At 31.4% G+C, this 25,702-nt stretch overlaps 1 protein-coding gene across 5 annotated transcripts in view; it reads right to left on the reverse strand.

The window, feature by feature from the left end:
- LOC139521089 (alanine--tRNA ligase, cytoplasmic-like) overlaps nucleotides 1–25,702 on the reverse strand; it is a 36,920-nt gene that overhangs the window by 3,479 nt on the left and 7,739 nt on the right. For all 5 annotated transcript variants that reach the window (XM_071314360.1, XM_071314358.1, XM_071314359.1 and 2 more), the window contains exons 2-21: nucleotides 25,017–25,244; nucleotides 20,561–20,749; nucleotides 20,092–20,237; nucleotides 19,630–19,821; nucleotides 19,131–19,275; nucleotides 17,094–17,227; nucleotides 15,818–15,926; nucleotides 15,432–15,470; nucleotides 14,281–14,398; nucleotides 12,689–12,840; nucleotides 11,935–12,061; nucleotides 11,215–11,378; nucleotides 8,396–8,512; nucleotides 7,577–7,714; nucleotides 6,834–6,974; nucleotides 5,261–5,337; nucleotides 4,149–4,257; nucleotides 3,246–3,356; nucleotides 2,437–2,556; nucleotides 1,958–2,035 (exon numbers count right to left, since the gene is read on the reverse strand). In XM_071314360.1, coding sequence (XP_071170461.1) covers nucleotides 1,958–2,035; nucleotides 2,437–2,556; nucleotides 3,246–3,356; nucleotides 4,149–4,257; nucleotides 5,261–5,337; nucleotides 6,834–6,974; nucleotides 7,577–7,714; nucleotides 8,396–8,512; nucleotides 11,215–11,378; nucleotides 11,935–12,061; nucleotides 12,689–12,840; nucleotides 14,281–14,398; nucleotides 15,432–15,470; nucleotides 15,818–15,926; nucleotides 17,094–17,227; nucleotides 19,131–19,275; nucleotides 19,630–19,821; nucleotides 20,092–20,237; nucleotides 20,561–20,749; nucleotides 25,017–25,241 — 2,631 coding nt within the window. In that variant the 5' untranslated portion in view covers nucleotides 25,242–25,244. The remainder of the gene's footprint in view (nucleotides 1–1,957; nucleotides 2,036–2,436; nucleotides 2,557–3,245; nucleotides 3,357–4,148; nucleotides 4,258–5,260; nucleotides 5,338–6,833; nucleotides 6,975–7,576; nucleotides 7,715–8,395; nucleotides 8,513–11,214; nucleotides 11,379–11,934; nucleotides 12,062–12,688; nucleotides 12,841–14,280; nucleotides 14,399–15,431; nucleotides 15,471–15,817; nucleotides 15,927–17,093; nucleotides 17,228–19,130; nucleotides 19,276–19,629; nucleotides 19,822–20,091; nucleotides 20,238–20,560; nucleotides 20,750–25,016; nucleotides 25,245–25,702) is intronic.

Below are 25,702 nucleotides of genomic sequence, written 5' to 3' on the forward strand. Positions count from 1 at the left end.
GGCACGTCATCTTTAATCGTCGAAATGTTAGTAAAAGCTGTTTTATGTTCAGAACTAAATAGCTCTTTAATTTCTGTTTCAAATTTTGTAGCAAATATTTAGCGATGCAAGCTCGATGGTATAAAGATTTAATAGTAAAATTATCATGAGTTATTTTGTAAATCAGATCATTGTAGGAGATATATGTAGTAACACTCAAAACAGCTTGAGTTTGCTCTTCAGATGATACCTTATGAAGTTGTGTAACTTGCTTATAGGCTTTATACATTTGCAAAAAATACAAACAGACAAATCGAATGAGTTGTAGATCTACTGCCCTCGTTGATATATGAGAAGAGACTGGTCGGTAGAATTGGTACATGTAGTACAAAGTCTTTGTATAGACAAAACAGAAGATGATAGGTTGTGCTTACTTTTGAAATATTTATAGCAACTCTTATGATATTTTGTATTTTCAAATGGGATGTTTTCATTTTTTTCATATTCATCGACCAGTCTTCTGTAAACTTTATTTTTTCGTTTTCCCACTGCGACAATACAACTGTATCTTCATTTAAGTGTTTAACTACATAGTTGCTATGTAGTAAATACATGACAGACTATGCATCTGTGTCAATAAATGGATATTTTTTTGCTTTTTAGCAAAGGAAGGGTTTCATTGTGAACTGGACTGTGAAAATTTTACACGACTCGGAAGATTTTCTACAATTTTCCGATACGATTCCTTATTTAGAAAGGGGTGAATTCTACAGAACTCAAAAACTATGTTTTACTTTGATTTGATCATTATTTCGGACGATTTTATATCTATTTAAGCTACACTGAAGTTAAAGATAGAAATAGATCCGTTTAAATATGATTTATCGTACTCTAAAAGCACTATTAAGTACACGGAAATCGACTAATATATTCAGTAAAAAACGATAACGAAATAGATAAGGGATTCCGGAAATTATAGTGATTTTACCCAACATCATAAAATTACAGAAATTCGTGATTTTAAGAAATGTTGAGATAAAGTCTTGATCTTGAATGAAAAAACGATAACTGACGAGTAATTTGGTGTGTTCTAAAACGGATAGAGAGCAAAAACATTTAATAAAAATTTAATTGTAGATCCGAAAAGGTCGGGATTATGAAAATTTTGGTACAAAATGTCAAATATTTAGGAAGGAATGCAAAAGCATGCGGAGTTACAGTTATAAATATTGTTTTTCATTATTTTAAGAATCTAATTCACTTAATTATTCTGTCTAAAAGAAGAGATACGACTTATTTCCTTTGCTTGAAAAACATGTCGTAATTTTATAATTTTCAACTAATTTCTGAAATAAACGTCAATTTTACAAAAACTGCACCGTACGATTTTGTGACGACCGGGCAAAAATCAAAGTTTAATCATTATTCTTTCATTTAAAAAAAAATTAGCCGTGTGTTAGGTGGGTGCATTAAAGTCCTTAACTAGACGTCTTTTTCAAATATTACACTCGCCTAATATGCTATATAGATTAATATCTATTGTTGAAAACTATGTTTACTCATGTGAGGTTTTTTGTATTGTTGGTTACCTCTATCTTTGAAGTAAGCCTTCTATTCCTTCTTTTAATTTTATTCATTTTGAATTTCATAGATAACACAGTATATACATCTCTGTAAATTATGAAATTATTGCGTCATGTTTATTACATTCATACTTTCAGTAAGTATTTTCCCCATCACAAAAGATTTCCAATCACAGTAATTAGATCTCACATTCATAACATTAATCTGTGATTCTCAATAATAAATTCATGCATTTATTTCAGAATTTCAGTAACCAAACCTCAACAACTTCATTTATTTTTACGTTAAGTAAGTTTTGTTTTTTTGTAAATACATGTAATTCGTCAGTGACAGTCAATTTACAAAAAAATATATGTAATAATCAGTTAACTTGTTGTTATTAAAGTTAACTTACAACTTGTGGAGTTAAAACTAATTCTGTGGTAACAGTGCAGCAAGCTGATGAAGTGTTTTCCAATTGCTCAAAAATTTCCTGAAAGTGAAAATTTCTATCCAAATATTCATATAATTAAGGTAAAAATTTATCATTTAATGTGGCTGAACAATAGGTAATTAATTCAATTCAATATTTTATTAAAGTTTCGTCTGTCAACAAGTATATTTATCAATTGTAAAACAATGTTACATAAAATGAGAACCATAAAAAATTATAAAAACAACACGAATACTATTAAGTAAAATATATCAAACCTTTGGACAACTGAAAACACTATTTTTCCTATTGTTTAAATGAATTGTTTACTTTTATTTGATAGGTATTGAAAACTATCAGTAGTATTACACATTCAGAAACTTTTGTGTTCGTTTTTTTATGTTGTTGGATTGCTGTCTCATTGATGTTTACCCCAAAAATCTCCTTTCTTTTATAGTTACCTGTCTGAGTTGTTTTTTCTTTATAGTATTTAACACAGCTTTCATAGAATCTCCCAGTCTATCGACCCTGAGTCTGATATCATCATGTACTGTTTTTGGAATGGCTTCATCTTTTAAAACCTTTAAAAAAAAATTTAAAATAATCAAAACAAAGCTTAAATATGTGTTAAGCAGCTACTAAAAATATGTGACTGCTTAATCTAGCCTTTAGTTCATGTTAAACACAACTCTCATTATCAATTTTACAAATTTGAAGGTATCACTGTTAAATATTTGTATGAGTTTGAATGTCCCTCTGGAACCTGTTGCCCCTCTTTTGTATCTTGCCATTATTTTGCATCTACAATTATTATAAACTTCTTGTTACATTCAAACATTTGCATATATTATGCTATAAAAGTTTTAGCATTTTGTTTTATGTCTGCTACACAGAGAACCAGCACATATTTTATTTTTTTTTGGATCGAACTAATGGCTTCAAGCACTCAAGGCTTGCACACTACCAAGAGACAATCGACCAAGTTAAATATGGTATGAAATAATAATATTTTAAGCATTAGTATCAGACATTTACAGATAAGAATTTTCCCAAAGCATGTTTAACAGCATTATTATATATACTGCTGGATATTTCCTATATAAAACAACGTCAAAATTCAACATCTTCCCATCCATTCTTTAAGGAGAGCCAGTTATTTTCTAACATCTGTTTTATGACATGGCTGGCAAAATCAGCTTTAGTTAGGAAAATTGTCATTTTGAAACTTTAAAAAATGTAGTAGATGACTTAATTATAAGACCAAACAAACCTTATTGATATGTTTAACTCTGTCTAACCAAGTATCAGTTTGAGCTTCAGATTTTATCATGGCCTCGAATTCCTGAAGATATTTCTCAAGAATAAAACCATTTTCAATAGCCTGTAAAATATTATATTAATATATGAAATAAATTACTAAATAGTTTCTTTAAATTTGAAAACTTTGCTTCAAATGCTTTTATCAACAATTTACTAAGATACTTGAATGTTGTTCTGTTTTATATTGCTGACAGTAATTTCTTTAACCAGCTGTTAGGCCGTTAGTTTTCTCGTTTGAATTGTTTTGCATTGTCATTTCAGAGCTTTTATAGCTGACTATATGGTATGGGCTTTGCTCATTGTTGAAGGCAATACAGTAACCTATAGTTGTTAAAATTTCTGTGTCATTTGGTCTTTTGTGTAAAGTTGTCTCATTGGCAATCATACCACATCTTCTTTTTATTTATGTTCTATCCTAATTTGCCAATGTATCAGACATCACCAGCAGTAATGTGACAGTAGATTAATCAGTCAGGTTTTATTGGCACGGTGGAGAAGTACCTGGATAGAACTAGACATTTCTGTTCAATTGAGATTGGAGTCCAATGCACCTGCCACGTGAGAACTCACAACCTCAGTGTTGACAATGATACAGTAGATTGACAACTTAGACCACTCTGCCACCAAAGCCTGCCGTAAAACATTACTTATCACCAATAAACAGCATACTAGCAGTGCACAAAGTTGACTCATATTGCACAGTCTAGCCTAGACTCAATATAATACTGACACTTTCTAACATCAACCTTTAGACAAGTTACAACTGTAATTCTATATGAACCTGCTTCCATTGTGTAATAGGTAAACATTTCAGGAATTGTTTGTTTAAAAGTGACATATTGGAAAAAATTACCTGTTTCGCTTCGGTTCCTGACAAACATGTCATACGTTTTATACCAAGTGGTGACATAGAAGCTGATGTTATACAAAATGATTCAATATCTTTGGTATTTGTTACATGTCTGTAATAAAAAGATCACCGCCAGGGTTATAATAACAATTAAAATTCTTTAGTCTAATGGATTGAAACACTTTTTTTCAAAAGAAAGGAATCATTGCTTACAAAAAGTAAGTCATTTTTTCATTTAAGGAATGATGCTAAATTTTCTGAATGAAGAAATAGCATGAAAAAGGGGTGCACAATGAACAACCTGCATAGCAGATTATTTAAAAGTGTGCAACACCTTTTTTAGGGTATTTGGAATAGACAGAAAAAATATAACAGTCATTCCTTATAATTTAATTCTAAATTCCATTTGAATATGCAGTAAATTTCCAGAAAAAAACGAAAGTTGGTGATATCATGGTCACATGACAAAATTATGTGTATGAGCTGGTAGACAAAATACTTTCAGCCAATTGAAATATGTATTACATCCAAAATTAAATTATTGTGTTTTGAAATTATATTGCTATCTACCAAATTGTAAAAGTGAATCTTTCTAAACATTTCTGCCCTGTCAGATTTTCCCTATTTATAGCAATTTGCAAGACAAAAGTATCAAAAGTTGTTTCAGAGGAAAATATTTGTAAATGTTGAAAACAATGAACAATGTTGACTTTGACAAGGGATGATGATGACCTAATGATGAGAAAAGCATTTTGGTCCAGGTGAACTACAAAACTAGTTTAAACAGGTCACATGTTGATGTGCCTTTAAAAAGACAAGAACCTCACCATTTATTTGGTATTAGTGGAAGATCTTTGGTAGTCTCTATTTAATTTCTTCACTATTTTCTTAAACTTTGGATGATTTAGGTGTTGGCTTATTTTATATACACTTGTCAAATGTTAACAGATGTATGTTGATTTCTAGATGTCTTGTTTTTTTGTGTTTTTGAGTTGCTGTTACATTAACATTCATATTATGCAAGACAACAAAGCTGTTTTCGTTGTTTATTTACCTACGCTTGGTCCAATGTAAAAGAAAAGACTATGATGTATTTTACATTAAGAAATACCTACGTTCCTCCACACAATTCTGTTGAGAATTTGCTAGCTCCTCTTCCTATACTAACTGTATACACATGACTGGGGTACTCCTGTAATAATATATTATAAAAATAGTCTAAACCTAAACATGTTAAATTTTACCATCTTCATGGGTCTCATTGATGGGTCTGATTCCAGATCATGCTTATTATTGTGTCAGATTCCTGTATCCAGCTTATCATTGTTACCATAAAGTTTGTAATTTCACTTGTCCCGCCAGACTCGTATCACGTTTTCAAGCTTAATAATTTGACTCTCACATGTCATATTTACAAAAAAAATAATGTAATCCTGCAGCACGCCAAGACCCCAATTAGACCCACTCTGCTGTTGAAAACCTAGTAAACAGCAATTGCAATATGCTTCAGTCGTTGACAGTACAGAGTATCTGCATGAAAATTCTTTACTGAATCTGTGTAACTTAGAGCTTACAAAATACAGTGTAACTTAGAGCTTACAAAATGATGTGTTATTTAGAGCTTACAAAATGATGTGTAACTTAGAGCTTACAAAATGCAGTGTTACTTAGAGCTTACAAAATACAGTGTAACTTAGAGCTTACAAAATGATGTGTTACTTAGAGCTTACAAAATATAGTGTTACTTAGAGCTTACAAAATGAAGTGTTACTTAGAGCTTACAAAATACAGTGTAACTTAGAGCTTACATAATACAGTTTAACTTAGAGCTTACAAAATACAGTGTTACTTAGAGCTTACAAAATGCAGTGTTACTTAGAGCTTACAAATGATGTGTTACTTAGAGCTTACAAAATACAGTGTTACTTAGAGCTTACAAAATACAGTGTTACTTAGAGCTTACAAAATGATGTGTTAATTAGAGCTTACAAAATACAGTGTTACTTAGAGCTTACAAAATACAGTGTTACTTAGAGCTTACAAAATACAGTGTTACTTAGAGCTTACAAAATGAAGTGTAACTTAGAGCTTACAAAATGATGTGTTACTTAGAGCTTACAAAATACAGTGTTACTTAGAGCTTACAAAATGATGTGTTACTTAGAGCTTACAAAATACAGTGTTACTTAGAGCTTACAAAAAGATATGTTACTCAGAGCTTACAAAATACAGTGTTACTTAGAGCTTACAAAATGAAGTGTAACTTAGAGCTTACAAAATACAGTGTTACTTAGAGCTTACAAAATGATGTGTTACTTAGAGCTTACAAAATGATGTGTTACTTAGAGCTTACAAAATACAGTGTTACTTAGAGCTTACAAAATGAAGTGTAACTTAGAGCTTACAAAATACAGTGTAACTTAGAGCTTACACAATGAAGTGTTACTTAGAGCTTACAAAATGATGTGTGATACTTAGAGCTTACAAAATGATATGGACTATATCCTATCATGTTGTTGTCTTTGGGTATATGTGATGTTTGGTTAATGCCTTGTTAATGTATAAACCTTTATATTCATATCTATATTTATACGCAAAAATATTTTTTTTACTCTATGAACAAAAACACTCATAATCATAATTTATAAGCCTTTAATTGTTAAATTCAATAACAGTATTTGTCCCTACCTCGTCTGTCATTGTTATTATGTTAGGTATCTGTAATGCCTTATCTAGTGGTTGAAGTCCTCTACACATTATTACACCAGAGTTGATGATTTGTTGTACATTATCTTGTAATGTAGTCAGATCTTCTTGCTTCATTTGAGACTGTAAAATAATATATCAATTTGAATTATTACTGTTATATTCATCATATGAAATTTATGTGTGTATTTTATCATAATTGTTGAACGAAGGGCAGACATGCTATATTAATTATTACAATTTTATGACATGGTGTTTATTTAAATGCTATCAATTTATAAAATACTATTTGTTTTTATTTTTAAGATACCTATCCCATCACATATTAAACAATAATAAGAACATCCCAATTATTTCTGACATTTATAGTATATTCTTATTGTCACATACTTAAATGTTTTATGCATAATGTTCTTAAGTGGCTTTTCAAAAAATAATAAACACTAGCTAGTTGAATGGGCCGTATATTTATTTGAGTGAATCACTGTTAAGCATGGGAATTGCTTGTGATTTCTTTGTGTGTGTACTAAATCTTAACAATGAATAGTTTAGGTACATAACATTTAAAACTTTTACAACACAAAATGTACTTTCCAAATAGCGTAGTGATTGAAGAACAATACAAACTGCAAAAACCGTTAAATGATAGAAGAGAATAACTAACATTATAATTAGTGACACAACGTTACTAAATCAGATGATGTGATATGTGTATTAATACTTACAGTTGTGGAGAAATCAAAAGAGAATTTATGAGGAGAGACTCTTGATCCTTCCTGTCTAACATTATCATAAATCTTCCTAAGACATCTATTCAGTATGTGTGTAGCAGTATGATTCTTCATACATCCTAATCTATGATCCTAAAAAATAAGCACAACACACATAAATAAATATCTTCAATTTGGACAATTTTAGTATACAATGACTTGGAGATATTTTTCTCTGACTAATATCAACAAAGGCTATTGCACTGATCCTGATATATGTAAAAATAGAAATGAATACAAAGTTCATCCTCAATTAGCAATGTTTTCCTGAAAAAAAAAAACATGCATGTATTCATTTTATTTGGAATTATTACCGGCTGCAGAAAGAACTTTATGCTATTTCTGTATTATCACTTATCTATCTAAACTACTAAAGGAAGAAACCAATTTCATTGAGCCACAACTCCTCTCAAAGTCAGAATTATGTGTGATATGATTTATAGATGTAGTATTTTGTACTTCCTAAAGTCTTAGAAATAATCTTTTTACCACAGAAAATGTGAATTTTTGAGAAAATATCCAAATTAGTACACTGTTCATGGTCTTTGTCTTATACGCTTTCTTGCAAGGTCAGTCGAGGTACTGCCCATGAAATATAAAAACTCTTTGTTTCAACACTTAACCAATTGTAAGGCGATTTTGCTGGCATCTTCTAGTATTGTATAAGCAAGGGCTGTTTTGTGGAGTACTTCCATTGTTGAAAAGAACGCTTCTTCAGTATGCTAATCTATATGTGTGCATTAAAAATGTCTACCTAGTAAAGCTAAAAATTACCTCATAAATATGAAGAAAAACAGAATCTCCCACACTGATACTTCCTGATTCCATGTTACCAATGTGTAGAACATACTTATTAAATATCTGTACATCTCTTACATAGAAAAACCCATTCTGAAAAAGTTACAGTGCTTATCCAGTGACCTTTGGGGTATCACAATAGCAATGGCCAAAACAGTTTACCAAATTGCAGTTAGATTTCTTCTCCAACTAACTGATGAACTGGTAAAATGTTTTAGCAGATTGCTCAAGTGAAATGTTGTTAGTATGAAGTGCTGTGAAATCTAAAGTAATACTTACCATCCAGATCCAGTTAGTTGATATCTTTGTCATTTGTATATATATATGGAAGTGTTTAACGACCTTGACTGGCTTTTCAGCCCTCGCACGGTCGGCTCGGTGCCCGAAGACGATTGGTGAGCATTTAAATATTTTGTGCCGTGGGTCAGGAACGGGTAGCAAAGGACGCCGAATGGAGGCCGCCATCTTGGTTTTGGTGAGTTGTTTTTGGTTTGTTGACTATTTTGGATTTTACTTCTTCACAACGGCTGCTTTCAGGGCCAGTTTGGTCAGCTTGGCAGCCCGCTAGCCTCGATGATGGAGTACTGGTAGATGAATCGTGGACGTAGTTCTAAAGATGACAGGAAGCGTTATCAGGACCCAAGCCGTGAGGCAGGAAAATGAAGGTCGTATCACCCAACAGCCTAGGATACAGCCCTCGGACGTTAATCGGCATGACACTCCCCATAATAGACAATGGTTTTGGAGGCATGTTAACGCGGGTACGCCAACTACTACGTCTCTCTGTACGGCATGGATTGGTTTCTGTCATCTTAGTAGTATGTCGTTGACCATCTAGCAATAAACCCTCATCGAAGATAGCGGGTAAAGGAGAGCTGACCCAGCACGTCCGTTCAGCTGTAAGGACTGAGACGTGACTGGAAACTTCTATCATAAATAGATTTTATAAATAAATAGTTCAAACCATTGTTTTGTAGATGTATATTTTATAGCTTTGTCTTCTAAGACAAAGTTTTTGTGTAATTATGATTCGTATAATATTTTCTATACAAATTACTGATCTGCTGGCATTAAAGGGAAATAATTTTTATTGAGTTATTGTACACTAAAAAATTAATCAATGATACCTGGCTTCTGATTTTGCCTACAATTTTTTTCAAAATTTTAATCATCTTAAAAATAAATTTCATTGTTTCTTTTCAAAACAGAGGATAAAAGTTTAATAATCATAAAAGTAATGTTACAAACAAATGAAATGAGGAAAGTTGATATTTGTCAGACAAAAATTGTGACAACATTTTGCTGATTTTCAGTAATGTAAATTATTTCCCTTTAATGGTAGCAGATAAGTAATTGCTTTAGAAAAAAAAATCCAAATTACAATTATGCACTAACTTGTTGTTGGAAAATGGAGCTTTAAATTATAGACTTACAAAACTATGTTTTCAACTATTTATTTATAAAATCTATTTATGATAGAAGTTTCCATGTCAAAATTAGACCTTCTTATTCAGTGACTCATACTATAATAAGTCATTTTTGTGTTTGAAACAAATGACAAAGATATCAACTAACTGGATCTGGATGGTAAGTATTACTTTTGATTTTACAGCACTCACCTCATACTAACAACATTTCACTTGAGCTAAAATATTTTACCAGTTGATCAGTTAGTTGGAGAAGAAATCTAACTGCAATTTGGTAAACTGTTTTGGCCATTGCTATTGTGATACCCCAAAGGTCACTGGATAAGCACAGTAAAACTTAAATTATTTAATGCTGAGCATGTTTAACTATCAAATCATCAACAACTAATATGAGGCAGGCATTACCTGTGAATGGGGACAAAGTCTGTATGAATTTTTTTTTTTTAATTCAAACATGTTAATAAAAGAAACGGAAATCCCGTAATGTTTCCGATTTTGGTTCTGTTGTTAGGGATTTAGTTGTGACGTTATTTAAGTTATGACGTCATATTCAATGTAAACAAAGAAACACTTTCATCAGGTAACGTTTTTTTTCAAATAAAACAATTATTAACAAGAATGTGTCCCCAGTACACGAATGCCCCACTCGCACTATCATTTTCTATGTTCAGTGGACCGTGAAATTGGGGTAAACCCTCTAATTTGGCATTAAAATTAAAAAGATCATATCATAGGGAACATGTATACTAAGTTTGAAGTCGATTGGACTTCAACTTCATCAAAAACTACCTTGACCAAAAACTTTAACCTGAAGCGGGACAGACGGACGAACGAACGAACGGACGGACGGACGAACGGACGCACAGACCAGAAAACATAATGCCCCTCTACTATCGTAGGTGGGGCATAAAAATGAATTGGTATTGAGTTCCAATCCTATATTTTACTATACCGATAAATATATATTTTATTCAAAATCTCATGCATACAAAACCGGAAAAAGGAAGTAGATTTCTGAGCAAATGTGGGGATTTAAAAAAGTCTGAAACAAAAGTTAATGATTTTGAGTTCATTAGTATATTGAAAAATTCAGAAAATTTTCCCTATTTTTTATTTTATTATTTTTTAATTGATTTTTCTACTGTAATAGGGGACTTCGTCCCCATAATAATTATTTTGTTTTTATGTTAAATTATCACAAAAGTTATAGATCTCTCATGAAGATACATCATTAGTTTGAATTCTGTTAATGAACTGACTATTAACATCTTTTACAGCTAAATTTTTCAGACATTTTCAGTAAGTCCATTAAAAAGTTTGATATGCAGAAAGAGACTTTTTTAGATTATACAAAATTCCTACACTTACATTAGTCTTAATACATCCCTTATCAGCAACCTGTCCACCACATTCCCCATAGAATATTGTTTTATCTAACAGAATACCAAACTCATCTTTTCCCACAGCTTCACTGAACAAATGGTCATCTTTAACAATAGTTGAAACTACAGCCTTCATTCCCTGTGGGAAGTCTGAAAATATATCATAATAGCCATGCATTTCTAATATCTGATTGCGGTATAATAATATCTTTGCTTTTCTTGCCATACATATATACTGCAATTTTTGTGCAAATAAATAATACTGGAGTTTTAATAATCATTTGTTCAGAATAACTTTATTAAACTCCAAGAATTGATAACAAGAACACAATAGAATATTGTTTTAGAACCTGCAAAGCAAATTCAAGTAAGATTTAAAAAAAAAAAAAAGATCCAGTGGACATAAAAGATATGTCATTTGAAACAAAGCTCAAAACTATCTTCACAACTTTTTAATTCTATCAACAGTTTTCAGGTCAGCCTCAGTATTCAAACCTCTGAAAATTCTAAGATTCTAGTTAATCCAAATGTTAACAAAAGTGTGCACCTTGTAATGCTAAACAAACCTCCACTAATAATTCAAAGTAATGGAAACATGGAATAGGTGTTAAATTAGTTTATTTTGAATAAAAGATCCATTGTTTTTAATTATGCTGGCATGCTGTAAAGTGCCAGTGAATTAAGTTATATATAATAGTTTACTTACCATACATATCATCTTTACTGTTATATTGATATGTGTACTTAAAACTGTCATCAGTAGGTGTGATTCCCATACCAACTATTTCCTTTACAGTTTCTGGGGAAAGATAAACTTTGTCTGGGTTTTCAACCTGAAATAATATTGTTGGAAGCACTCAAGAAATTTAAAAGGAAAAAATATATTTGTGAAATTGTACATGGGTATTTAAGATACATTCAGAGTTCATATAATGTGATTTTTTTTTAGTGTGAAATACATGGTTTTATCAACCAATTTGTTTTAGTAACTTACAATTAGGATAAAAATATCAAACTATGGTCAGCTACCATATAAACTTTTTAAAAAAAAAGGGCTAGCACAATCTCTCTGTGTAAAAAGTAAAAAGAGTACAAAGTGGAAATTAATGAGGAAATATGAGAATTTACATATATATATTTTTCATGACTACATGCATTGTTAAATACTATTCATCTTCAATTAATAGGAATACATAACTCCTTTCTGTATTTAAAATAAGTGTCCAAATGACTGCATAAATCACGAATACCATAACGTTTCTATGTTCAGCTGTGAACTGTGTAATCTATTGTAAAAATTTCACAACATAATGAAAATGTGTGCTAAATTTTTAGTTGATGTGACCACATTTATCTACTTTAAACCAAAAACTTAAACCTGATAAAGGACATATTAATCCTATATGGAAAGATGCACTTATTGAATTACTTTTGCCTCTACTATAGACTGTCCCTCCTACCTGTTCTTTACTCTGATGTTGCTCTACAATATGATGTAAGCCTTGTATATCTAATGATACACTGTATATTTCACCCAGATGGGGTAACATTTCTGATGGTATGCCGTACCCATCACTGTATTTACCATCTACTATATCCATTAAAATCGTATCTGCAATATGTAACATTCGTATGGTTGCATTAGTCAATCAAAAAACTAAAAAAAAGCAGAAAAAATTGAAGCATCCGTGTGCTTGTTTTTGAGATATAAGCAATTGAAAATTTGGCAGGAAATAATTCTCTCTACATTTTTCATACATTTACCGTTGGCACCTTTTATCTTTCAAAAAAGATGAAAAAATAACAATGATTACATAAGATTTAAAAAAAATATTTTTGACTACCGTATATGTTATCTAATTTTGGAAAGAAAAGTAGGGGTGAATGGGCAAATTGTTTTAATGGCACCATATGGATAAAACCAGAGACTCCACAGGGACTAAACTTAACGATCGTCCAGTTGCCCAATGCGACCAGATTTTCGGCTGGGCGAATATAATTATCATCCTGATCGCCCAGCTGGCGACAAATAATATTTTGCATTGAATCCTGTGTCTATCCTTTCCCCCACAAAATAAACAAAAAAGAGCATTTAAAAACTGTTCCCAAACAGAAACCCAATTGTCTAATTAAAAAGGGAAAATAGAACGGCAGATTTTATAAAACAAGTAAGGTCATTCTAATAACCAAAATCCAGTCGAACAACTAAGTTTTTGATATGAAGTCACGATATGACACATGTATACATTTTCTCTTAACACTCTTTTTTAAAGCTTCTCGATTAATTCATTATTTTTAAGTGTTTTTGTTACGCTTTTGCATCTGAATTGCTTTAAAAAAACATCCCATTTGTTAAGGGAGTTATTACGAGTCCTTGCAAACACAACTTGTTCTTCAATACAAAAAATGAAACTAAAAAAATCGCATAAATAAATTTCATAATATCTAGTATGGTAAACAATCTTCTATGAAAAGTAATTGAGTAATATTTTTGATCAACACTTGTTGGAGGATGGCTTGGATTTGAAACAACATTTAATGATTTATGGAAACAGCCCTATTGTCAACAGGAAGTTCTAAAATTAATTGAAGGGAGACAATTTTGGTGAGAAATCTTCAAAAATTAGTACTGTTAAATTTTATGATATATTTCTGTTGGCAATAATTCAAATATTATGAAGTTATCATACATTATCTTTTTCAGACTCAAACATAACATATAGGATTACATAAAAAGGCTTTATTAGTAAACATGGTTAAGGAAAAGTAAATTTAAGTTATATTTTATTAATACAGAAATTGGTTGGGCCCATAAAATTTCAACTGGGCCTCCTGAAAAAAATATTTCAGGGGCCCAGCTGGCTCCTGGAGAAAAAGAGTTAAGATTAGTCCCTGTTCCAAATACCTGGCAAAAAATTTATACAAGAGGAGCACTCATCCTTCTTCTCACAGCAACAAAATGTCAACCATTCATCCCAAAATCTTTACAAAAACCTTAGTAGTTATATAACTACCAACCTTTAAATATAGTATATTGAGGAACAATGCTGACCTGTTAAATGTCTTGAGATGGTATCCTTGTTAGAAGATAAGCACTTGTCAAAAGCTTTTACTCCAATTGTGAATACTTTTTCATAATGGTCCTCACTCTCAGATATCACATCTTTAATCTGAAACCACGTGTAATTTAATAATATACATTTCAAACAAGAATGTGTCCATAGTACACAGATGCCCCACTCGCACTATCATTTTCTTATTTGATATTGCCATGTGATTATGGACTTACAGATGGACGCACAGACCAGAAAACATAAAGCCCCTCTACTATTGTAGGTGGAGCATAAAAACTCCTATACAATGTTTTCACAGTAACAAATGAACAAGTTCATTTAATTCTTGTTCATTTAATTGAATGATAATTGTATATCAATGAGTATGTAATAAAAGATATCATTATGTCATGTGACTTTTAATAATAGAACAAAGAGTTATTTTTTTTTTAAATATGTCGATACTTTGAATTGGTAGTGTTTAATATTTTTTTAGCAAACATAGGAAACAGATTTAATTTTAAGCATTATACCTGCTTCATCAAATGTTTTTGTATAAGCTTTATAAATACAGAACAAAACACAAGCATTGGTGGTAATATTTTTCAATGATTTTGTAATAACCACAAATTAGATTCACATTTCCCAACACTTAGTCTTGTATTATTTTTAGTTTCTTGTGTATAATTTAGAGTTTAGTATGACGTCCATTATCACTGAACTAGTATATATATTTGTTAAGCGACCAGCTGAATGACGCCTCCGGTTGCGGGAATTGAAGACCTATTGGTGACCTTCTGCTGTATGTTGTCTGTTTTATGGTCGGGTTGTTGTCTCTTTTACACATTCCCCATTTCCATTCTCAATTTTATACTCTATAATTGTTGTGTATAAACTGCAACATCAGATATTTTCAAAATAGTTTTACTTTATTATGCTGGAAAACCATGTAGCTAGGTAGAAATATGTAATAATAACATTCTTAAAGTTAATGCTTGTTTTTATCAATGAGATATGTCTATAATGGACAATAATACAAGATTTATAAGTATGGTTTTGGTACATAGCAAAGTTGAAGGACAAATTGGTAATGATAAAACATATACTAAATATATGCAAACTTTTACAGCCACTACATGTACTAACTTACTTTTAATCTATGTTCTTGCAATTCAGGAAAAGCTTCTCCCTAGAGAATATAAATATGATTTATGTTGTATTTTTTTCAGGGCTCCACACTGAAACTAATTTGAATGTCTAAGAGAGGTGTACATTTGTCCTACATAGTCAACAAAATCTATTCAATTGAATGTAATTGATAGAGTGTAATTTTTAAAAGATATTGAAAGATGAAAACAGGTACTTCATATCTCACTGGGTACTTACTTTTTTATTTCCTTTGTACTAGTGTTTTTTAGGCTTCTTTAATTTACCTTTTCAAAATTTTTAATACTTTTTCATTTTTTCAAACATGTAAAGTTTGATGAAAATATTCAACACATTTCAGTTGCGAAAGGAGTTTACTAATTATTATACCAGACTTTGGACGACAACATCAACAAGTGAAGGCACTAATCCATGAGGCATTTGTAACATTCGTTTTGATTGGTGAAAGCATCTGAACAAAACCGACCTCAGCTTGTGTCTGTAATATATTTTTAACTACTTGTTAATGAAAATTATAGGAAATAAAGTTAAATAGTTGACAATGTGCAGATAATTGTTGTTTTAGGGAACACATTCCGTATCTTCAAACATAAATTTACAAGAAATATTCCATATATTAACGTAAGGATTCAGGTGGAAATATTCTTGAACCTTTTAGTAAAAGGTTAGCCATTTGTAACTAATGAAAATTTAAAAAAAGTTTACATTGTTCTTTTAACAAGCGAATGAATTATTGCTGAAAGAGGTTATCTCTCTTTGATTCACTCATTGTTTAGCATTACATGTGGCCAAGAGTTACACACTGTCATGTCCAGGCAATTTCTAGCTTGCTTGCAGTGACCTGTAGTTGCTAACTTCTACCTTTGGTCTCTTGTACATGTGTAGAGTTGTCTCCCTGGCAATCATAACACATCTACCTTTGGTCTCTTGTACATGTGTAGAGTTGTCTCCCTGGCAATCATAACACATCTACCTTTGGTCTCTTGTACATGTGTAGAGTTGTCTCCCTGGCAATCATAACACATCTACCTTTGGTCTCTTGTACATGTGTAGAGTTGTCTCCCTGGCAATCATAACACATCTATATTTATGTCGACAATAAAGACAACAACACTCAAGTTTTTACCGCAAAGTATCTGTTTATTTGATCGACATGTTTCACCTATAGATAGGCGTCATCAGGACAATGTTACATATAAAATTTACAGTGAGGTGCATTTTTTACAGTTGAGCGGTTAACCGGAAGTGTAATTATAATTATGGTAGTTATGGTGACGTTATATAAATAGAAAATGAAAGTAAAAGTGAACTGACATAGAGAATATAAATAGAATGAAAAGTAAATGTTGTTTAAATGAATTAACAAAAGTTTATAAGAGTTAGGTCTTCCTTGTAGTCTTATAGTATGGTAAATAGTCTTATTGGAGATTCCTAGTGATATCGTTTGATGATTAAATGTTCGGATTAATTTCCTAAATGGACAACAACTCATGGTATTTATAAGAAATAAAATCATGTCATCAAAAATATTGACTGATTGATTTTGTAGGATATAGTTTTGCAGAACTTACTTTCAGCTGATTTAATTTTAATACAGTTATAAATCTTAAACTGAATCTGATACTGCTAGTAAACAAGTCTATACCCCTGGTCTTTAGTTCCTGGCAGCAAACCATCAGCAATACAGACTGACGCCATTCTGGTGTGGTCAGCAACAATTCTGTAGGCTGTATCTATAGAATCATCAGTTTTTCCACCATAACCTCTAATATTACAACTCTGAAATAATTGATTAAATACTAAAGGTCAAAAAATGAAATAAGCCCAGGTGGCCATGTGGTCTAGAGCGCTAGTTACGAGTTGTATATGTTGTGTACAAGATGTAAGTTTGTACAAATTATAATTTGTACAGGGTTTTTGTACAAGTTATAAGTTTTTTGACACCTTCCTTCTTGCAACAGGTGATACAGGTGTATCTTATAAAATGTACCAGTGGAATGTTTTAAATTCAAAATATAATACTTCAACCTAACATTTAGTACTATTCTCCTTGTCTTCAAACTGGAAATGAGGATACCTGAATGGTTTAAATTCTAATTTTATTTTTTTCCTTATACCATATTAATCTCCATACAAAATCTTTGTGTGGTCATATAATGTTTTTGTATCAATGCTCAGTATTAGACTGTATCACGAAGTTGTGAAAATATGACAGAAATATGGGAAGCAAAAGATTGTGTGCTTGCATCATCCATTTGTGTTCAGCAGGTCATAAAACACTGATAACTTGTACAAAAAATCTGTACAAATTATAATTTGTACAACATTACAACTTGTACACAACATATACAGAATGTACACAGCCATGTATCACCATCACTGCTGGTGATGGATAAATCTGGTTTAGAGTTTTCACTGGTTCAGACGTAAATACATATATGAATAGATGCTGGGTTGATGTTTAGACGAGTTGTATATAGATGTATATAGAACTAAGACGAAATTTGTTTTACATGCACATGTATAAAAATTGCGGTTTTTATCCAATGCAATCATAGGTTTGAATGTAGTTTCAATTTAGACTTGTTTATATTTTTTGTTTGAGCTTGTATCATATTTTCCCTCCGGTTTCTATGATCAGTTCATGCTATATAGACTCTTTAAATTCAAGAGTCTATCTTAAATTGAGGGTAAATTATATGGCCTTCCAAATATCGTTTCGATCGCTAACATCACTGAAGAGACATTTTTTGTCCATAACATCTTGGCCACAAGTTTATTGTTTTCTGTTTAGTATTAAAGTTATATTAAGATCCATTTTGTTACATCTTGTGATCAATTTTATTTGGCAATCGCCAATGGAAGTCAGCAGGGTTAAAGAACATCAGTTGTTCGACATGTTAGTCAAATGCGTTTTGTTTAAATATACTTTTTCACTTTTTTGGTCTTTTGGAAAATGTTGTTTGTGCTGTATTTAGACGATGGCCTTCCAAATACTATTTCAATCCCTAACATCACTGAAGAGACATTTATTGTCGAAATCTGTATCTGGTGTACTAAAAAAATATTGACACCTTATGTTTGTGGCATAACATCTTGGCCACAAGTTTATTGTTTTTTGTTTAGTATTAAAGTTATATTAAGATCCATTTTGTTACATCTTGTGATCAATTTTATTTGGCAATCGCCAATGGCAGTCAGCAGGGTTAAAGAACATCAGTTGTTCAACCTGTTAGTCAAATGCATTTTGTTTAAATATACTTTTTCACTTTTTTGGTCTTTTGGAAAATGTTTGTGCTGTATTTAGACCCTTCTACGACGAAATTTGTTTTACATGCACACGTATAAAAATTGCAGTTTTCATCCAACGCAATCATAGGTTTGAACGTAGTTTTCAATTTAGACTTGGATATATATAGATGTATATATAAATAAAAAACATGGAAAAATAATCACATAAGGTACATTTCATATATCTTTTCAAATGTTGGATTTGTTATGCATACAAAAGATTCAAAAGTGCCTACTGCTGCATTTCCAGCCAAGAAAACCTTCCAGTGGTCATTAAAGCTGCCACTACAAACTTTAAGTTACCAAAGTAAAACACCTACTGCATATTGGTGTGAATCTGTAAGAATGTTTCCATCTTTTAAGTATTTTGAAAACTGAAACAAACACAAACCTTTTGAATAGCATTAAACATAGGAATAAATAGATCTGTATTATAAGTTGAAGATGTGTTGTTCATGACGGCTAACATCCTCTCCAATCCCATCCCTGTATCTACATGTACCCTGTTCAATGGCTCTAAAGTTCCATCTGTTCTCCTACAACATAATGTTAAACTGTCAAAAAGTTTCATTGGTAACATTTCAGAAATGTCAAGAAAAAGCAGAAATATAGAACTTTGGCCTTCAGCTGTTTTTGTCTTTTGGTTGGTTGTTGTCTCTTTGACACATTCCCAATTTCTATTCTCAATATTACTGATAAAAGGATATTTCCTATTTTTTTTTATAAGATAATCTGATTTGTGTATTATCATGATTATATATATCTAACATATATGTTTTTATCATGTTTATCAAAAGGTATAAAATTCTCTAAGCTTTAATCATGTACAACTTTTAAAACATACATGAGTAAATTTAATTTGACATACAAAATGAATATATTGTACCTACCTGTTGTATTGCATAAATACTAAATTCCATATTTCTAGAACCTCAGGTAACCCTGTATTGACCAGTTTGACCGAGTTTGGACCTCCTATGTAATCATAATGAATCTCTGTACATGGTCCACAGGGCCCAGAGTCTCCCATATCCCAGAAATTATCTTTCATCCCAAATGGTAAAACTCTATCATCTGAAACACTGAAATATATCAAAAGATAAGCTCTATGGTTTATCAAATAAAGTTAACAAATTATTTCCTGTGTTTAACTTTTTAAACTTATATCATGTGTTTAATTTTCAAAACTTATTTCCTGGATACTTTATTTTGCATTTTTTAGTTTCTAGCTGACTTTGCAATTATTCATATTTTGTGATTTTTTTAAGTTTCATATTAAAGTGTTCTATCAGTTGACATTAACAGAGATTATATATTATATTAAACAATATAATCAGATCAAGTTAATGTACCCTAAACTAAGCCATATATTCCTTGTTTCCATGTCAGCCACCAGTCCTTGACCTTCATCTCCTCCAAAGTATGTAAAGTACAATCTGTTGATTGGTATTTTGTACACTGTGGTCAAAAGTTCCAATGCCATACTGCAGGCTTCCATCTGCAAAGGTAAAACTATTTCTAAGTTCTATGTTTATGGGGGAAAAGTATGTTAATAATCTAGAAACACTTTTTGTCAGTATGATATTCAATTTTTTTTTTTTAATTTATATATCTTTATTCTCATGAAACCAATGCATGACATCAGTACAGAGATAACAACAAGAACTATTTTACAATATATACAAATATATGTGTTCAACCTTATGTTGTCTCTAGAAAATAATGATTTAAATCAACACCAATAATTTGTAATTTTGAATAAAAGCAACACTGATACATCATGTGAAAATCCGTGCTTTAGGGTTTGAATAAGTTTCTAACCTTGAAATAATCTCCAAAAGACCAATTTCCTAGCATCTCAAAGAAAGTATGATGGAAGAGATCTTTCCCAACATCCTCCAGGTCATTGTGTTTACCTCCAACTCGTACACACTTCTGGCTGTTGACAGCTCTTCTCAACTCTGACATAGGATGGCTTTTATCAATGGTGTCTAAAAATATTGGCTTAAACTAGAAAATAAAAAAAAATCTTAAATAATATCTTTCAAGAGAGTTTATTTTTAGCTCATCGATCTGGCCCAAAAGGCCAAGTGAGCTTTTCTCATCACTTTGCATCTTGCGTAGTAAACTTTTACAAAAATCTTCTCCTCTGAAACTACGGAGCCAAATTAAACCAAACTTGGCCATAATCATCATTTGGGTATCTAGTTTAAAAAATGTGTCTGGTGACCCGGCCAATCAACCAAGATGACCCAGGCCTCTACAATAACTGTTTTTCGAACTTGTCCAGTAGGACAAGTACATTCCAAAACTTACTTGTCCGAATAAAATTGTTACTTGTCCAATTTTTTTTTTATTAAAAATAACCTTTTTACACCTTAAGTTGATTAAAGGAACAAAACAACTTTAAACAATAGAACAGCATTTGATGTATTTCTTTTGAAATACTTTGCAAAAATATGAGTCAAGTACAACTGAATCTAGTCATGTCACAGGACTTCTAGTTTTCATCAATGCAAGTCTCATCAGACTCTGCACATGAGGCACCATCTAATAGGCCTGTACACTCATTGGATTTGTATCCTATTTTTTTTAAGTTGAAAAAAGTTTATTCAAATGCAACCAATAAAAAGAAAATAATGTCTGATTGCCAACGAGAAAACTCTCTGTAAGAGACCAAATGACACAGAAATTTACAACTAGAGGTCACTATATTGAACGTATAGTTTTTTCTGCTTATGATCAAATATGATTTTGTGAGTTTTATGGTAAATAAAAAAAAAGTATTTTTGTGAAAAAAATTACCGGTATCATATGGTTTGTATTTTAAGGAACAGATTTAGGTAGCAAAATGAGGTACTGATTTGTCTTGGTCCCGCGATCTCTCCTGTCTTGCCATTCTGGCTATCAATCATTTCTACTAAATATGTCTCCTACAGTGCAAAACTGTCTATTAAACTTGGAGCTAAAGTAAAACCTGTTGAGGTGGCGAACTGTCCTGTAAAGTTACCTTACTGTGGATTCATTTATTTTTGTGGGTACCAATTTTCGTGGATAAGGGAAAACTTGGATGTTCGTGGATATTTAATTTCATGGTTTTGATGCAGTCTTCCTATAAGCCCATAGCAAATTTGTCATTCGTGGAACATTTAATTTCGTGGTTTACCTGTAACCACGAAACCCACGAAAATTGGTATCCAACGAAAATTAATGAATCCACAGTATCTACAAAGCACATCATTGATTCGGATCAGTAAGACTGGTTTCCAAGAATAGTATACCTTTTACCTTTGAAAATATACCTGACAAAGAATCAGTTAAAAATTATTGAATGCAAGTTAGCAAACATGTTGAAGAAAATGATTTTGCATTTTTAATAAACACAATACAGAAACATGTCAAATTATTATTTTTTTTCTTGTTTTTTGTTTATAATTACTTTGATCATCAAAATTGGATTATTAAAATCTATTTTCTGCAGAATAATTGAAATTGTCCCGACGGACAAGCTTGGGACCTCACTTGGGACAGCTTTTACTTGTCCGACCTTTATTTCCTCTGGTACAAGACAATCGGAAAAGCGTTATTGTCGAGGCCTGTGACCGCCATGGCTAAAAATAGAACATAGGGGTAAAATGCAATTTTGGCTTATATCTCAAAAACCAAAGCATTTAGAGCAAATCTGACATGGTTTAATTGTTTATCAAGTCAATATCTATCTGATCTGAAATTTTCAGATGAATCAGACAACCTGTTGTTAGGTTGCTGCCCCTGAATTGGTAATTTTCAGGAAATTTTGCTGTTTTTTGTTATTATCTTGAATATTATTTTAGATAGAGATGAACTGTAAACAGCAATAATGTTCAGCAAAGTAAGAGTTACAAATAAGTCGACATTACCAAAATGGTCAGTTGATCCCCTTTAGGAGTTATTGCCCTTTATAGTCAATTTTAACCATTTTTCGTAAATCTTGGTAATCTTTTACAAAAATCTTCTCCCCTTAAACTACTTGGCCAAATTATACCAAACTTGGCTACAATCATCATTTGGGTATCTAGTTTAAAAAATGTGTCCGGTGACCTGGCCAACCAACCAAGATGGGCGCCATGGATAATAAACAGCTGCGCCATGAGCGCATGATACACCCGACGTGGAAGTTTTATGCAATAATCATAAATAGTTTCAGAGAAAGTTTTAAGCAATAGCCATTTATTGTTTTTGAGACATGGCGGGACATGTAATTTGGATAAGTCGTTCTCAAGTTATGGTGCGACATGTTTACGCCGGAGAGACGGACACCAGACATTTGTATACTATAATATTGACCGGCGTATAAAAATAGAACATAGGGGTAAAATACAGTTTTTGGCTTACATCTCAAAAAACAAGGCATTTAGAGCAAATCTGACATGGGGTTAAATTGTTTATCAAGTCAATATCTATCTTCCTTGAAATTTTCAGATGAATCGGACAACCCGTTATTAGGTTGCTGCCCCTGAATTGGTAATTTTAAGGAAATTTTGCATTTTTTGGTTATTATCTTGAATATTATTATAGATAGAGATAGATTGTACACAGCAATAATGTACAGCAAAGTAAAACCTAAACATGTCAACAAGAACAAAATGGTCAATTGACCCCCTAAGGAGTTATTGCCCTTTATAGTCAATTTTTAACAATTTTCAATAAATTTGTAAACTTTTACTAACATTTTCCACTGTAACTACTGGGCCAAGTTCATTATAGATAGAGATCATTGTAAGTAGCAAGAATGTTCAGAAAAGTAAGATCTACAAACACATCACCATCACTTAAACACAAATTTTTCATGAATCCATCTGTGTCTTTTGTTTAATATTCACATACACCAAGGTGAGCGACACAGGCTCTTTAGAGCCTCTAGTTAAATTATGTTAATCTTAACATCATAGTTTTAAATACAGGTATAACTGATTTTTACAGTTTGTTCTTATGTTGCACTGTTACACCACTGTTACTTGTCCCAGGTTAGGGGAAAGTTAGTGCCCCATCAAACTACTTCAACCCTGCCACATTTGGTGTGTGTCTGTCCAATGTTAGGAGCCTGTAATCAGTGTTTTTCAATTTTTGCTGTATATCATATTTGTTTTTGGTTCATTATTTTGTATATAAATCAGGCCATTTAAGTTTTCTGGTTTAAATTTTTCTATATATATATATGTCATCTCAGGGCATTTTATAACTGACTATGAAATAGGGATTTTACTCATTGTTGAAGGCAGTATAGTGACCTAAAGTGGTTAATTCTGTGTCATTTGGTCTCTTGTGGAATGTGGAGAGTTGTCTAATTGGCAATCACACCACATTTTCTTTCTATTGATTCTATAAGATAAAAAAAATCATGTTTTGTTTGTAAGGTTTCCTTCTGTATATATATGCCCCAAAGGTCAGCACAACCAAATAAATTTAATTATTTCGGAAAAAAATTTAACTACATAAAACATAAAAACAAACATTTGAAAATTTTAACAGCATTTTTTTTTTTATTGGAAAATTTTGTTCATTTTCATGTAAAAAGCACAAACAGTAAAGAGTTAAAGTCAAAATAATTTCAGCTGCCTGTCTACAAAATACAAAAAAATATCAAAGTTGCCTGGAATAGACATGACAAAGGTGTTTATCAGCCATACTATGTTTACCACTTTATCATACAAGTTCTCAAAATGCTTTTCTGGTGAATATGTGGTCTGCTAAATATGTCTTTCGAGAGGAACAAATTTACAATACTTCATTGTCAAAATATGTTAATAAACTATAACAATTAATACATTTTTAACAAATTGTTGCACAGGGTAATCCATAAAGACTTCCCAGAATAATTATGTAATAAGTGTGTTTTTAATTTTTAATTCAAGTCCGTCATTGTCCATCAGGCTCTCTAGTTAATGAATGGATTAGACTTTTTTTAACATTGAAAAATTCCAAAACAACAGCTAACAATTCTGTTCCTGTATTGAACTTTGAAATTAAAACTTGTGAATACCTTAGGATTTAAATATACATGTAGTCTTTTTATAAGGAGTGTACATAGCATGTCACTTTAGAATATACTTTTGCAAAATAAAACAATAAGACATGGTTACATTTGAAATTGTTTCAGTTTGTAATTCTAACGACATCTCCACACTTCCTTACAAAAATGTAGATATTGTAATTGTAATTAAAACTAAATCACATAATGAATATAGGTACAAGTACATGTATTGTCAACACTGGACAAAGACACCAGTAAACTTACTTGGTTCATTCCAGCATTTGTGAAATAAGTTCCTTGATTTTTTGTTGGGATAATTGATGAACTCTTGATAACCTTGTGGTCATGATTCTGACAGAAGAAATCTATAAATGACTGACGGACAGCTGTAGATGTCCATTTCATCCTCACATGCTGCTTTCTGTACACAGATAACTGCAACGCTTTTAAACAGTTACTACATATACGATGGTCACCAAATTTCATCATATTCTGAAAAATGAAAACAGTGATATGTAAAAATATATTAAAAAAGTATGTTAAAATTTTCAAAAAGTCTTTGAATTTTGCTGATTTAAACAAAGTCTCTTGTCTCTGTAAACTATATACATATACCTACAAATGTATCATTATAGCTAGTTTGTAAAACAAGGTTGGTTAAATATTTATAGATTAATAGAATATCACAGCTGAGTTTTAATGTTTTATTGTATTGATAATAACATCTCTGCACATTTAGTTATATCTTTACCTCGAGTGCTAATTCAAAAAATTATGTTTTGACATTGTCAAATAATAGGTTTATTTCTTAAGGTAACACGATACCGAATGGCATATCTCCCGATTTCCCAAATTTTTGGCATACGTGTTCTTTGAATCGAGTTACATCGGAATATGTAATAAAAAATGGGGGTCACCATTTTTGTTTTTTTGTAATTTTCATAAGAAAA

This window comes from Mytilus edulis, chromosome 4 (assembly GCF_963676685.1).
Source record: "Mytilus edulis chromosome 4, xbMytEdul2.2, whole genome shotgun sequence".
NCBI lineage: Eukaryota > Metazoa > Mollusca > Bivalvia > Mytilida > Mytilidae > Mytilus > Mytilus edulis.